The sequence below is a fragment of the Coenobita brevimanus genome, chromosome 25 (genome assembly GCF_032717465.1).
Source record: "Coenobita brevimanus isolate Jiangsu-jjx chromosome 25, ASM3271746v2, whole genome shotgun sequence".
Lineage (NCBI taxonomy): Eukaryota > Metazoa > Arthropoda > Malacostraca > Decapoda > Coenobitidae > Coenobita > Coenobita brevimanus.
Genome location: NC_136978.1, coordinates 9,098,282 through 9,114,135, shown reverse-complemented (window position 1 = coordinate 9,114,135; position 15,854 = coordinate 9,098,282). Strand labels below are relative to the sequence as shown.

The window sequence follows — 15,854 nt, the reverse complement described above, 5'->3', positions numbered from 1 at the left end:
TTTTGGAACGCAATGTGATCGTAAGTTGGGGACTGCCTGTATGCACCTGGTCGATTCTGAAACTGTCATGATTCTCTTCAACATGGAGAGCATGCTTTCACTCCTGTTTGTTTATTAGGTTGTCTGTTGTCAGGATTACTCAAAAACTAAGAGGAAGATTTGGACCAAATTTGGTGGGTAGATAGCCCATGCCCCAGGGAACAATCGATTAACTTTTGGGACCAGTGTTTGTTAGTTTGTCCATTAGCAAGATTACTAAAAAACTAAAAGAGAGGTTTGGACCAAGCTTGGTGGGTAGATAGCCCATGTCTCGGGGAACAATCGATTAACTTTTGGGACCAATATGAATCGTATTACAGATTCTGGATCCAGAAAACACTTTTTTGCAAAATCCTAATGTGATGAGAAAACCTAACCCATGTGGTTTGGAAATTATGTTGCCCTTGCTGAAAAGATGTGCTCCACTGAGTACTCCTCTAGTTTCAATCTGTACAGTACAGTATTCCCCTCTGTCTATGACATCCAGTCTTCAAAGAGTACCGAGTAATGTGTCCATACATCTTGTAATGAATGGATATTAACTTTGGCCCTCTTATCATTTTTACAAGAAAGAGCAACTATTTTTGCAGACTTCTGTTTGGTTATTTCTTTCTTCCATTAAAGATGAATAAATAAATAAATAAGATCCCTTTAATCAGAGGGGTCCTTATTAGTTGATGATGATGATGATGACACCTAAAGGAGCCACTGCATAATAAGTGCATACTTGAGCCTGCCAACATAGTAGGCAGTGCCATCAAGAGAGATCACCACCAGATAATTCTCTCCTGCTGCTAGGTCCCTTGCTCGGCCCCTATCCGGCAGCTCCAGCACCCGGGGCGCTGTGATGGATGTGAGGAGGGTGTGGCTGCCCTTGCTGGGGTTTGGGGATTTGTTGGGAGACTTGTTTGGGGATGGGGTGGTGGTTGTGGTGGGGCCTCCCTGACCCGCAGTGTTATCACCCCACACAAACACCTGAGGGATACAACATAAATGTAGTATATAAACACTGTTTTATAAATGCACTGAAAAATAATAATATTAAACACCAGGAAACCATTTACTCTGCTGGGTGGTAACCATATAACCAAAGTATCGCATCTTGTGGTTTAGCAGGTAATTAAGGCGCTCCAATCAGACTGAGCCTGGGCAGTTCACATAATGCCCCTCAGGGATAAGTGACTTGTCTTAAATGCCAGGACCAACTTGCCTAGCCCCAGGCTCTTATGCTCCTCATGGGTTAACACAGAATTGGATGATGGACATATGGATAATAATCCATTCATCCATCCATCATCCAATCCTACATTGCCCCATGAGGAGCATAGGAGCCCAGGGCTAGCCAGTTGGTCTCAACATTTAAGATGAGAGTGACCAGCCTAACTCATCCCTGAGTGGCATTACATGAGCAATCAACTCCAACCACCCCTTGGATATAAACCTTCACCGGCTCAATCCGAGTGGAGCGCAATAATTACCCACTAAACCACCAGGTGCCAAAATTTGGCACTATGGTTACCACCCAGCACAGTAAATGGCTTCCTGGTGTACAGGAAACCATTTGGCTTGTCACTCAGTGTAGAGTCACCCACAGGCAGAAGGAAAAGGAAAGAATGAAGGAAATAAAAGACAGAGGAGGGAGTGTAAAGTCACCCATAGGCAGAAGGACAAGGAAAGAATGAAGGAAAGAAAGAAAGAAGAGGATGGAAGGAAAGAAGAATGGAAGAGAGGAAAGGGCAGACACCCGAGAGCAGCACTACATCAAGTGAGTGGATGGTGATTGCCCCCACCTACCACAAATGGATAATAAAAATAATTTAAAAAATAATAATACAGGTAATATTAACAGAAATCATCATTATGACAGTATCCTGACTCTTACTCCTACCCAAAAATAGGGTGAAGTAAGATCCAGAAACATGGAATGAAAAAATACTAAGTGGAACGACTATCAATGACATGGCCAATGAAACAGGCCCCACAATCATAAATATAATATTCAAGCTCTAACGAAACTGAACAAAATAATCAGTACTGTATCATTATCATTACCACAGTCCTATTTCCCACTATAAAAAAGTGTGAATAACTGACTTAACATCATAGCATCAGTGATGTACTAGGTCTGTTCAGAAAGTATCCAACCTTAAGCTCTAAAAAAATAAATAGCTGACCTGTTGAGCTAGGGTGCTAATCCCACTCAAAGTAGGCCCCTTCTGACTTGACACGTGTTGCCCAGCGTTCTTTCCACTGCCTGAAACATTTTTCAAAGTTGGTTTTCAGTACCTCTTGCAGGTGCTCCATCGCATTCATCATGAACTCTTCTCTCTTCTCAAACTGGTAACCCTTCAATGGAGTTCTGTGCTTGGGGAATAACCAAAAGTCACATGGAGCCGTGTCTGGTGAGTAGGGGGCCTGCCAGACCTGCAAAATGTGCTTGGACAAAAATTCCTGAATCAGTTGAGACGAACAGGCAGGGACATTGTCATGGTGCAGCTTCTCCCTTGTCGCTTTCCAAAGGTCTGGTCTCTCCTGCTGAACTGCATCACGAAGGCAACAGATAACGTTGAGGTAGTAATGTTTGGTGACAGTCTGACTTTTTGGCGCGTATTCATGATGCACAACACAACGGTAGTCAAAAGAAGCTGTCAACAAGCACTTCATCTTGCTGCGAACCTGTCTTGCTTTTTTTGGCTGAGGCAACCCAGCATGCATCCACTGGGACGGCTGTGCTTTGGTTTCTGAGTCGCACCCTACACCCAAGTCTCATCTCCAATGATGACAGTCTTCAGAAAGTCTGGGTTGCAATTTGCACTCTCCAACATGTCTTGGGCAACATTCATCCACAGAGATTGTTGTTCACATGAAAGGAGCTTTGGAACGAACTTGGTGGCAACTCTTTGCATGCCCAAATCCTCTGTTAAAATTTCATGTACTGATCCACTGCTGATTCCAGTTCTATTAGCAATTTCTCTGACAGTCAACTGACAATTTCCATAACCAAATTGCAGACTTTCTTCACATATTCAGCACTCCTGCTTGTTAAAGGTCTCCCAGGACATGGATCACTCTTGACTGACATTCAGCCATTTTTTAAGCAATTGTACAACTCCTTTATTTGCATTACCCTCATAGCTTCACTTCCCAAAACTTGCTGGATCTTCCTGATAGTTTCAACTTGGGTATCACCTAATTTCTGACAAAATTTGATGCGGTAACACTGTTCGACTTTTTTGGTCATCGTGACGCGCAGGGAAATACGATGAGCGTAAGGTGCATGCCCATGAACACAGGTAGACTGACAGCCACTGTGTCACTTGTGGTGGCTGGCACTAATCACAGATGCACACAAAGGTCCTGCACTGCAGTACACAAACCAGTACACAAACCCCCCCCCCATCCTTCAACTGGTTGGTGAGAAAAAAAATGACATTGGATGTTTTCTGAACAGACCTCGTATGCATGATTGAGTAGCCTCCTTCACTGGGCATGCTCTACAGTATGATACTTATCCCATCTACATGTTTTCTCTTCCTTTGCTTCTGGATCCAACATTAACCTATCTTTCTGGCAGGAAGTGGGCTGGGATGATCAAGATGATACAAGTAAACCCATATAACATATTTCTGTGTGACAAACTGGATAATGAAATAAATGACGATAATACCTACATTGCTCGTACTTCTGTGGCAGTTCCTTATATGGATCAATAACTCAATTCTATGGAGCATAGCCCCCCAAAATTGACTGAATATTTTGTCTTTTAATGTATTTTAACTGTGTAGATTATGTCCACTTGCAGTCACATTCCACAATACATCTCTATAAAGTGGCTTAATATTAATTTGGTAAGTGTTAGCATCATGCATAAACAGAAATATACACCCAGGTTCCACAAGTCCCAGCACACTGCTTCAGCATCACCCTTGTCACCAAAGTTCTGTTCTCTTGTACAGTGTCAACACATTTGTTCATGTTCACACAGTTGGTAAGGCAATGCCAACACTGTTTTAAACTCTTTAGTCTCAAACAGAGTCAAATTATTTCTATGCTTTTCTTCCAAAAACATGAATGACTTAGTTCAGGTGGCAAAAAATTCTAAAACTGTACATTTAAGTGTTCTCAACTACTGTATTAAGTCTTATCTATGAGACATTTTCTATGTTCTTCCATAAATATCAGTTACTTGTCTAGATAATAATTTTAATAAATACAGTATTAATTTCTAGTAAATCTGAATAAGTATGGAAGATATCAGTACTGTATGAAAGGTACAAAAGAATGAACTACTGTAAATAACAATACAGTAATACCTGTACATTACAGTATTTAGAGATGACTGATAAAGAGCTCTTGGTCCTTAAGCATTTTCATCATCATCATAATCATCATCATCTGGACCTCCTTTCCCACCCGAGGACAGGGTGAGGAGTAGCAGTGTCCAGACAGCACAAACTTGCCCAATCTAAATAGGCCACATTTCCATTCACTCATCATTCAAGCCCCCGGAATTCTGGCTCTACCTGATATGCCAAAAACATTCACCACATTCTGCAGCTTCACACAAACGTATCCGATTGAGTCAATCCAGACGCTGCCATGCTCACAAGGGGTGCCAAAATCCCTGATCATGCACTTCTCACAAAATTCATCCAGCCAGCTTGATCTCTTGTCAGTTCCCTAGCCTCACCGACTTGCAAACCTCTCTCCCTCACACACTCATCCACCATATCTCTCCACCTTCTCCTTGGCCTACCTTGCCTCCTCCCTTCTTCAAATTCGCTCAGGTATACCCTTTTTACCACTCTATTGTTATCCATTTCTTTCCACATTTTACAACAAAAAATGAGAATCCAAAACAAAAAATTTAATTTGGCACTGAGTCACAAACTGTATGTTCTGTTATTGTCAAAAGAAAGAACCTCTGGCAAAATGCCTGCAAAGCTATCCCTTCCAAAGGACATCAAATGAAAGCCAGAATCAAGATCCATTAATTTTGGTAAGTCTTGTCACACAGCATATAAAAAACTGGAGGGTGTAGATGGAGAGGAAGAAAGACTTAGAAAGACTGTTCCAAAGCTGACCAGCTGTGTCGTGAACATGATGGACTAATAATGTTGGACAACTCTTGTATTATGGAGGTGGGCAGAGAAGGAATGAGTGTGTATAACTGACACGTATTCAGCAGTCGTGTTTCCTCATCACTCCTCAGCCCAAGAAAGTTGCTGTATGTGAAAGCTCACTGTCAACTAATGCTTAGTTAAATCATTACATATTCATTTGCATGTGAGAGGATGTGGTGCCACAACTCATCTTACTGGTTTTCACATATTATAGTATAATACTGTGATCTTTGAAGGTCAGTTATGTCTGGCAGTTATATGCATTTTTTATGTTCATTCAATTGAGTAAGTACTGTCACACTGCACCGATCTGCATTTACTAACACCAAGAAGTATTGATCCATCACACACAAAAAAGGAATACTTTTATGAATGCTTACTTTACCCCTAATGGGACAGTTTTCTGATGCATGCAGGATGATCAAGGGTGAACTTTTGCCCTGTGTACTATACTGCAGAAGCCCTGTTGCTCACATAGACTTTTTTGACACCTGTTGATCTACTGAGTTAAGGCTATCCAACTGGATGTGGACCATAAGGATCTAAATCCAAGGATGGATGAGATTTATTGCTCAGGTAATGATGCTAATGTGCAAGTACTTGGTCACTTGCCTTAAATATCTGGAGTGCCTAGCCTTGTCTGAGGCCCCTACATTCTTGCTGGGGCAATACTGGACTGGATAATGGATGGACAGATGAACAATGAACCCTGGAGTAGCTGACAAGATTACAGCTCTTTTCTCCATGTTGCATCCCAAGTACTAAATGAAATATTACTGAACTAAAGTTGTGTACTCAAATTTATGGCAGGAATCAGTTTTTATGCGATGCAAAGTAAAGGGTACAATATAGCCTGACGGAAAAGATAGTCAAAGTGTGGCCAGCTTCAGGATGGCAGTCAGTGATATCAAGTGATGACTTACACTTTCAAAAACCTCATAATCAAACCCTCAACATAGGACAAGTGAATGCTAGTGAATATACATATACTGTACTGTAAAATAATGATACAACAAAAGGTACAAATTTTTCATATGACTGGAATGCTGCATGAGACTATGCAGCTTGGCAAGCAGCCACTGGATAATAAAAGGTTGACCCATGCAAGCACGGAACACTGCCTTAGAAAAATACGTATATATCAAGGCTGTAAGGAGTAGTAAGGCAACATACAGCACCATACATTTCTAAAGCCTGGATAAGTGAAACATCAACAAACAAACAATGCTGGAAAATGGAAAACAAATCATATTACCCAGTCAGAACACCCCCAACGCCGCGGTACCACACACACTACTAGACATGACCCGTACAATTGGGCATTAGATATTTTGCAGTCAGAGAAACTCAACTCACTATGTGTACTTGAGACATAAAACTACGGTAAAAACTCATCAATGCTAAATTTTATTTTTAATAAGAAAGTAGTATGTTTACAGCCAACTTAAGAAAAAAAAAAAAAAGTGACTGGGTTAATCTTCAATGATCTCACACAAATATAATACAGTTTTGTTGATGCTGTACAAACCTCCTACAGTATGTATGAGGACATGCAATTAGTAAGTGACGTACACTGCATAGAATTTTAAATTCTACTGCTAAGGATTGACAAATCTGAATACTATCTGAATATAATGGTCCTATTATTAAAACTGAGATCAGGAAAGTATATGCTGGACAACTATTTCTGATACCAATTTACATCACAGTTGTAAGCGAAAGACATGGTCAGCCTGCATACCATGTTACAGAAAACAATGAGCAGTGGAGATGAGAAACAAAATATGCTATACTCTCATTAAGGGTTTCACAAATAACCACACTGAGGTGGTTTGGCCATGTGGAGAGGATGGAGGGTGAAAGACTGACGAAGAGAGTGTATGTGACTGAGGTGGAGGGGAGAAGAGGGAGGGGGAGGCCGAGGATGAGATGGAGAGGTATATGAGAGAGGGGGTGTGTGAGTTGGGAGCAGGGCAATGAAATGGCAGGGGACAGAGCAACTTGGAGGCGATTCATTTGTGGCCACCCCAAACGGGATTGAGGGGTCTGGCAATAGATAGATAGATAGATATTTTCATTATGGGCTTCACAAAGAACCATCACATTTTGGGGGCTTGCTTATATCTTCATTCTCTCAGCTTTCAGTTAATGGCCATAAGAGACAGATGCTGGTTATTAAAAATGAGAATAGGATGAGTACAGGAAGTAGGATGAGAGGCTATCAGAGCAGTGATACACTTGCTGGGACAAGATATGGCCATAAGAGATAGATGCTGATTATTAAAAGCGAGACTAGGATGAGTACAGGAAGTAGGACGAGAGGCTATTAGAGCGGCGATACACTGGCTGGGACAAGAGTACAGCAGCCTGCAACTGTTCTGGGGCATAATCTACATAAATGCATGAACTGAACCTTCCAGTATGATGCTCTATGATCTCTGGCTTCCTCTGCTGCTTGCTCAATCACTTCAATAGAATCATCACTCATCTCCCAAATAAACACCTAGAAAACAGAGAGCAGAACACATTATCTTTCTTAATACTGTACTTCTACTTGATGTGGCTTACATTGATAACAATAAATGACTTACTGCTGCAAAAGTGCCAGAATTTTCAACATATCGCAGCAGTAACTGTGGATAAATGGAGTTCATTTACAACTGCATACATGCCAAACCTGCACACATCTCAAGGAACAAACAACCACTCATTAACCACGTTAATTTACTGCATATTCATTTTTTGTTGAAAAGTTACTGGAAGAATTTAGTTTTTTTTTACCATTAGGTGAAATCAATCATTCCATTTCTGAATATTACTATTTACAGTACACATTTAGTTCTTTTTATGTTATTAATAAACTAAGCTGAAGTATTTATATACACAGTATATAGTTTTTTTAATATGTAATTAGCAAACTAATCTGAAGTATTTATAAACAATGACACAATGACATTGTAAGTACTCAAGTCCTTTTAATTATTTTAACTTTCTACTAGAGGAATGTACAAAATTTAATGTTATGAATATGCTTAACTTCTGCAGGATGACTAGGATATTTCAGGATTTTATTTTGGCAACTGCTAGACTTTACTCAGCAGCAAGAAACACCTCATCCTTAGTGTTAAAACTGAGCTGTTTCAACTACTAACAGCTCATCCTTGGTGTTAATACACAGCTATTTCAACTCTTGGTTTTATTATAGTACTGTGCTGTGCATGATACCATACAGCTAAGTGCGTGAAAATATCACCCTCTTATTTTAAACAGCATATTCCCCTATGCAGCAAACAGCAAGCTGCAAGTATATATGAGGTGTTTAGTATTGAAGGGGCAAAGATGCCAATTTTGCAGAAATGAGATAGGGCAGTGGGTAATTAATGCGCTCCAATCAGATTAAGCGAGTGTAGGTTTATATCCAAAGGGTGGTTGGGGTTTATTGCTCGTGTAATGCCACTCAGGGATGAGTGAGGCTGGTCACTTTCATCTTAAATGTCAAGACCAACTTGCCCAGCCCCGGGCTCCTACGCTCCTCATGGGGCAACACAGGTCAGGATGATGGATGGATGGATGGAATGAAAAGGCAAAGCCTTCCTCCAACAAATGGTAAAGGCAAAACTGACCATTCATTAAATCAAATTAAATTGATAAAATGAGTTTACATTACATTAAATTTAAGTAAATTAAATTGATACCATACTGTGTACGGTACAATATTTAACAGCCTTCTTAGTTTTTTAAATTCATCATCCAATCCTGCATAGCCCCATGAGAAGCTCAGGAGCCCTGGGCCTGGCAAGTTGATCCTGACATTTAAGATGAGTGACCAGCCTCACTCATCCCTGTGTGGCATTACATAAGCAATAAACCCCAACCTCCCCCTGGATATAAACCTGCCCAAGCTCAATTCAACTGGAGTGCCCTTCTTCTGAAAATTATACATTTTTTTCTTAGGTTTCGACTAAAAAATATCAACTACAGTATGTATGCTATTATTTACTCATATGTGAAACTGCAAGCTGTTTGGAAAAATAAGATGACTCAGCAAACTTTTTCATACCCCATATGCAAGAAATCAGTCTTTATTGTCAAAGGTGCAACAATGCAAACATTGACACACGTTTTGCCCTATTATCTCAACTCTTACTTTTGGTGATTTCATTCCTTCAACACTTCATAAATGCCTCGTATGAGTAACTGAATAATTAAACTCTAAATTATTTTTATCTATTTTTAACCCATTCCATCTGTAGACAACTTTTCATTTGTTCTTGCAACCTCCTGCCTAATTTAGCTTTGTGAGACTTTTCACTGTAGGCTATCTACTGTAATTAATTAAGATTGTGTCTAACATCTTCACCGTGCAAGGCTTCCCCTAAGGTACAGTCATGGTCATAAATAATCATTTATCCTCCGGTACATCATGCCTCAGGCTGGCTCCTTTATACACAACAAGTCATAGTGGAGTAAGAGTGGCTGACAGGGAGGGGCCAGAGAGAGAGAAGGGAAGGTGGGGGGGGGGACAAGTGATGGTGTGGGGGTGGAGTGAGGAAGGGAAGGGAGGGTAGGTAGAGGAGGGAGAGTGAAATGCTAAGTGGTGGCCGCATAATTTGTCCATTTTCTTTCATTCAGGGCACAATATAAAGGAGTTAGTATTCGGTAGATAATGCTGCATTACACCTTGTATAGCAGCATCAAATAACAAGATTTAGAGTGGTGCTATCAAGGGTTGACTTATGAGAGAAATATACTGACGTAACAGATCAAACATTAGTGTGGAGCCAGAAGTTTTCCAGCACAACACACTATTGCCTTGTCCATCAATTTGTAACTAGACTTTTATCGGAGGAAAATATTATTCTGAGGTGATGTTGGGGTTGCTGGACAGCCATTCAAACCCATATTGGCATGGAGTCCAAGCAACAGATTATGAGAGATATTGTTACTATATCCACCCATGTGCACAAACATCAGATTTGTTGACATTTTATGCACAATTATTTTATATAGCCTTTTCATAGAGAGATGTCATAAAATAGTTGACATGATGGTGACTGTATTGAGGGAAAGTATATTGTGAGGATGATCACATTTACTATGGACACAGTCATGTCAAAGGTTGCATATGATATTTAGCTCCAAAAATTAATTACTGTACATGTAAGGGCAGAGGAAGTTTCTTACATAATCACTACAAAAGTCAAAACCATCAAGATTCCATTCTGCATTGGAAGTCAAAATACATGAATAAACATAAATATTTGGCTTCACACCAATGTCTGATCTGTCATGTCAGTATAGTTCTCTCACAAGGCAGCCCTTGCTATCACCACTCTAAAGTCTATTATCTGACACTGCTATACAAGGTGTAATGCAGCATTATCTACTGAATATTAACTCCTTTATATCATGCCCTGAATGACAATAGAAAAATTATGTGACCACCACTTTGCATTTCATTCTCCCTCCCCTACCTACCCTCCCTCTCCTCCCTAACTTCCCAACCACACCATCGCTCGTCCCCCCATCCACCTTCCCTTCTCTTTCTGGCCCCTCCCTCTCAGCCCTTCTTACTCCACTGTGACTTGCTGCGCATAAAGGAGGCAGCCTGAGGCATGGGATACTGGAGGATAGGTGATTATTTATGACCATGACTGTACATATACTCACCTTAAGGTAACAAGAAAAGATTTACAAAAAAAGGCATCATCATCAGTCTGAGGATGTCTTTTTCCACTTTAGTCTTGCTTCTTTCAAATGATTTTATTCAGCTCAGGAAAGATTTTTAAAAACTGGATGAGTTAGATATAGCCACTATTAACTGTGAATTAGAGAGATTTTCTGAAGGTGAATTTAATAGTTCAAAAGTAGGAAAACTGTACTCTAGAAATTACATCACTAGATTCAAAGGTTTACGCATGTTCTTGCAAGGTAACCAAAGACTGGGAAAAGATTTAATCCTTAACCTCGCATACCTAGACAAATACTTAACCTTACCTGAAGACGATGCCACTTATGATTTGACCTGAAGATATAAACCAGCAATCCTGCTGGCATACTCTGACAAAAGAAGCTGATCCTATCCAACCTTATACTGTTTTGAAGGTTAAGACCTGACCTCCCCTACCGATGCTCTGATGATTTGAGATAAAAAAAGGAAAAAGTGATAACCTGGCATATTCTGATGCCTATACCTCACCTAACCTGACCTAATAATCCCTCAGTGAACTGACCTAAATGACTTACCACTTCTTTGATGACCTGACCTCCACTATCAGGCTTGACCGCTGCTTTCAAGACCTGATTTTGCCTGAACTGACCTCCCTTTCCAGCCTGATCTGACCTACTTTCCCACTGCCTGGATAAGCGAATTTCAGCTGACCTGTCCATCGATGGTGAGTGCGGCAGTGTGGTGTGTCCCACAGACCACCTTAGTAATCCCAGCATGGTTGAGGGTGGCAACACTGGTAGGAGTGGACCGGTGGCTGTAATCTCCCAGGCCAAGCTGACCCTTATTGGCAGATCCCCATGCCCAAACCTGCACATACAAAAAAAAATAGGTAAATAGATAAATAAAAAATAAAAAATAAAAGGGAAAATCAAACACACACACACACACACCTACTGTGGGTTATGATGATCTGCAAGCTGCCATTACAATAAGTATGGTACATATATGATGGTGACAATATGCTGCTACAGCTGCAAATAATGATGATGATGATGACGATAATAAGCTGGTCTGATCAAATGGACAGAATGAAGAGACACACTGATTAGGAATGTGTACAAGAGTGAGATGCTTATAAGGGGTGTGATGCATTTGGCAAACAGCCACACCCACCCCTGCATGCTAAAACTATGAAAGAACATGGTAAGAGATCATCATATAAGATCCTTCTGAGGTGCAGAAACCCTAGACTAGACTATCCTAGCCCAGTATATTTCAAGGGCATCTAACCCAGGAAAACTTGCAGAAACGTACCATAAGGCTACTGATACACATTACAGTTTTAGTCATACAAAAATTCTAAGTAGGCTAATTACTAGTGGAGAAGGGAGAAAAAGTGAGCAGATGGAGAGAACACTTTAAGGAATTGTTGAACGTGGAGGATGGAAGTAATGCGAGTATAAGTGGCTGAGGAATGGCTGGAAGAAGGAGGGAGGTGAGAAGACAGGAAGAAATCAGTAGGATAGAAGTTGTGGAAGCAATGAAGAAAGTTAAATCAGGGAAAGCCCCAGGAATTGATGGAGTGTGTGGTGAAATGCTGAAGCATGGGGGAGAGATAGTAGTAGAATGGATGTGGAAGATGTGCAGATTGGCCTGGGAGGAAGGTAGAGTCCCGGAGGATTGGAAGTCAGGTATAATTATTCCCTTGTACAAAAGAAAAGGGGAAAAAGAAGTGTGTGGTAATCATAGGGGCATTTTTCTTCTTAGTATAATAGGAAAAGTATATGGTAGGATACTTATTGACAGAGTTAGAGAAAGAACAGAGAAATTAGTTGGAGAAGAACAGGGAGGCTTTAGGAAGGGAAGAGATTGTGTAGATCAGATATTCATTCTCAGATCTTTAGTGGAAAAGTTTCTAGAGAAGGGAAAGAAGTTGTATGTGGCTTTCATGGATTTGGAGAAAGCATATGACAGGGTGGATAGACTAGGATTGTGGAAAGTGTTAAGAATATATGGAATAGATGGGAATTGTTGTTGAATGCTGTGAAGAGTATGTACGATGGTGCGAAGGCTGCAGTGCGTGTGGATGGTGAACTAAGTGAATTTTTCTCTTTGAAAGTTGGTTTGAAACAGGGATGTGTCATGTCTCCATGGTTGTTCAATCTGTACATGGATGGGGTAATAAAAGAGGTACAAGGTAGGGTAGTGGATGTTGGAGTGGCCCTGGTGAGAGAGGATAGTGTTTGGAAACTCCCTGTACTGTGTTTGCAGATGATACCGTGTTGTTGAGTGAAGACGAAGGGGAGCTGCAATTCTTGGTGGATGAGTTTGGGAGAGTGTGTAAGAAACGGAATCTAAAGGTGAATGTAGGGAAGAGTAAAGTGATGGTCTTTGAGAGAGGTGAAGTCAGTGAATGTACAGCGAGGTTGGATGGTGAGGAATTGGAAAATGTGAGTACGTTTAAGTACTTGGGTAGTGTGATGAGTAAGGATGGAGGTTTGGAGGGTGAAGTGCTTGAAAGGGTACAGCAGGGAAGAAAGGTTGCTGGTTCTTTGAAAGCAGTGATAAGAAACAGGGAAGTGAGCATGGAAGTGAAAAAGTTACTACATGACAGTATTGTGATACCAACTCTAATGTACGGAAGTGAAGCTTGGACGTTGTTGGAAGGACACAAGTCAAGAGTGAGAGCCGTGGAAATGAGTTATTTAAGAGGAGCCTGTGGAGTCACATGGAGAGACAGGCTGACGAATGAGGATATAAAGGAGCGTTGTGGTGTTGATGTGGATGTGATAGGAAGCGTTATGAGGAACACACTGAGGTGGTTTGGCCATGTGGAGAGGATGGAGGGTCAAAGACTGACGAAGAGAGTGTATGTGAGTGAGGTGGAGGGGGAAAGAGGGAGGGAGAGGCCGGGGATGAGATGGAGAGATGGGGTGGAGAGGTATATGAGAGAGGGGGGTGTGAGTTGGGAGCAGGGGAGTGAAATGGCGGGGGACAGGGCGACTTGGAGGCGATTTGTTTGTGGCCACCCCAAACGGGATTGAGGCGTCTGGCAATAGATAGATAGATAGCTAATTCATAAACTTTTCACATTACAGTGAAATTTCGAATTTCGATGGTTTAGAATTTGACAATTCAAATTTCGATGCATTTTTGGAGTGGTCCACTTACTTCACTTTTTGATGCAAAATTGCATTTTTCGATGCTCTCAGGGCCAGACTCCAACCAAAACAAGCAAAGATAATATTTTTTATGTGAACCAAAATGCTAGAAGTGAAGGAAAATTATAAGAAAAAGTATGAGTCTAACTTAATATGTGACATGTGTCAAGATGAGAATGAAAATCAACATCATTTATTCATACGTGAAGCATACGAAGATATGGTTCCGAGACAATTCACCGTCAGATAATTCCCCGTCAGAATAATGGAAGCAGCCAAAGGAGAAATGGCACTACAGGAAAGGGCAGAAATACACCAAGTATACACTTGCTGACAAGGCAATATACACTTGCTGACAGTATGGCAATACAATGGAGAACTACAACTACTTAACAACATTTACAGTTCATAAAGTTTACAAGGGGTGTGGCCAAAAAATCATGATTTCACGTAGTTAGGTTCGAAGGCCCCAGACTCAAACTAATTTTTCCCATAAATAGTTCAGTTTAAATTTCAATAATTTGAATTTTGCAGTGATTTTTAGGCACCGATGACCGTCGAAATTCGAAATTCCACTGTAACTTCAAAAGTAAGATGGAGAGTACAACTTACCTCAGAGTTAAGAATGTCTTTGCCACCATCAACAATGACCTTAACATTCTGTTCCACTTGTTCTGGACCTTTTTCAGTAGCTAGCACTCCATCCTTTCCGATCTTTGGAAAGCTCAGGCCACCCGAGGCAGTGCGAGTGTGTGTTTTCTTTCGTGAGAGTTCATCAGAGAGACGACGAGGAAGACTGCTGCATTCATAGGAATCACTCTTGCTCATTTTGGTCTTGGGAGTGCTTGCATGGAGTGATTCAAGGGTGAAAGGATCAGAATCTGGGGTGAGGTCATGAAGTTCACCATCAGCGACCTCACTGCTGCTGAAGTGACGTGACAGCTGACCCACCTTATCACTGACGGTTCTGACACCAGTGGCCACTAGGCTGGCTGCACTGTTGGCTGCACTGGCAACATTCTCCTTGATGAGTTCTGTGGCTGTATCAATGTGGTATTTATTGTCTGGGACACCTTCCCCCATGTCACTGCTGGTGGTCATCCAGGACAACTGGCGAGAGATGAATTGGCGGGCTGCATCAGCATTGATAAACAAGCTACTGCCACCTCCAGAGCTGCCCTTCCTATGTCTCTCCCCAGCACAATCAGTTTCATCTTGATCACAGTCTACCACTTCGAAGTCACTGCCAACACTCTGCTTGTGTGTACGCACCAGTTCCTGCATCTCCAGGCCAGCATGACCCTCCACTGGGGAGTTAAGGGTGGTGGCATCACAGGAGCCCTCCCCTGATGTGGGGTCCAAGTCCTCTCCAATATAGTCTGATGACTCCCCATCCTCATGCAGTGCGCTGTTTCTTGATGACCGGCCATCCAAATTTAAACTGCTAGGAGCTGGGGACAGCAGCTCTGTGTTGCGGTCAAGAGGTGGGTATTCCTTCCTCACTCCAAGGCCCAATGGACATTTGTCATCCTCATCTGTGTCCTGGAAGAGCACCCGGTCCCCAGTCTCCCGTCGACACTGACTACATGACCGCACGCATGAGTCATAGTCAGGCACTGGGTCTGGCTCTGGGTGCTGGTTGGGAGATGCCGGGGGAAGCGCCTCCACCAGTGCCACTGTGAAGTACCAACCTGCCTCAACTTGCAGCACACGCCGACCTTTGAAGAAGTCAACTCGAGCTGGGTTGGTGATCTCATTTTCTGTCTTGTTGGTAAACAATCCTGGGGAGTCAAAAACAATTTATTTAGTAGAGCAGACTACTGGACAAACACACAAACACTCCTTATGGCATAATACAGT

The 15,854-nt window shown here is 41.6% G+C and overlaps 1 protein-coding gene across 1 annotated transcript in view; it reads right to left on the bottom strand.

Annotated features, from left to right (window-relative positions):
• Positions 1 to 15,854, bottom strand: part of Als2 (Amyotrophic lateral sclerosis 2) — a 94,386-nt gene that overhangs the window by 61,538 nt on the left and 16,994 nt on the right. The window contains exons 4-7 of the mRNA XM_080267757.1: positions 14,607 to 15,775; positions 11,545 to 11,700; positions 7,576 to 7,665; positions 767 to 1,014 (exon numbers count right to left, since the gene is read on the bottom strand). Of these exons, the coding sequence (XP_080123883.1) occupies positions 767 to 1,014; positions 7,576 to 7,665; positions 11,545 to 11,700; positions 14,607 to 15,775 (1,663 nt within the window). The remainder of the gene's footprint in view (positions 1 to 766; positions 1,015 to 7,575; positions 7,666 to 11,544; positions 11,701 to 14,606; positions 15,776 to 15,854) is intronic.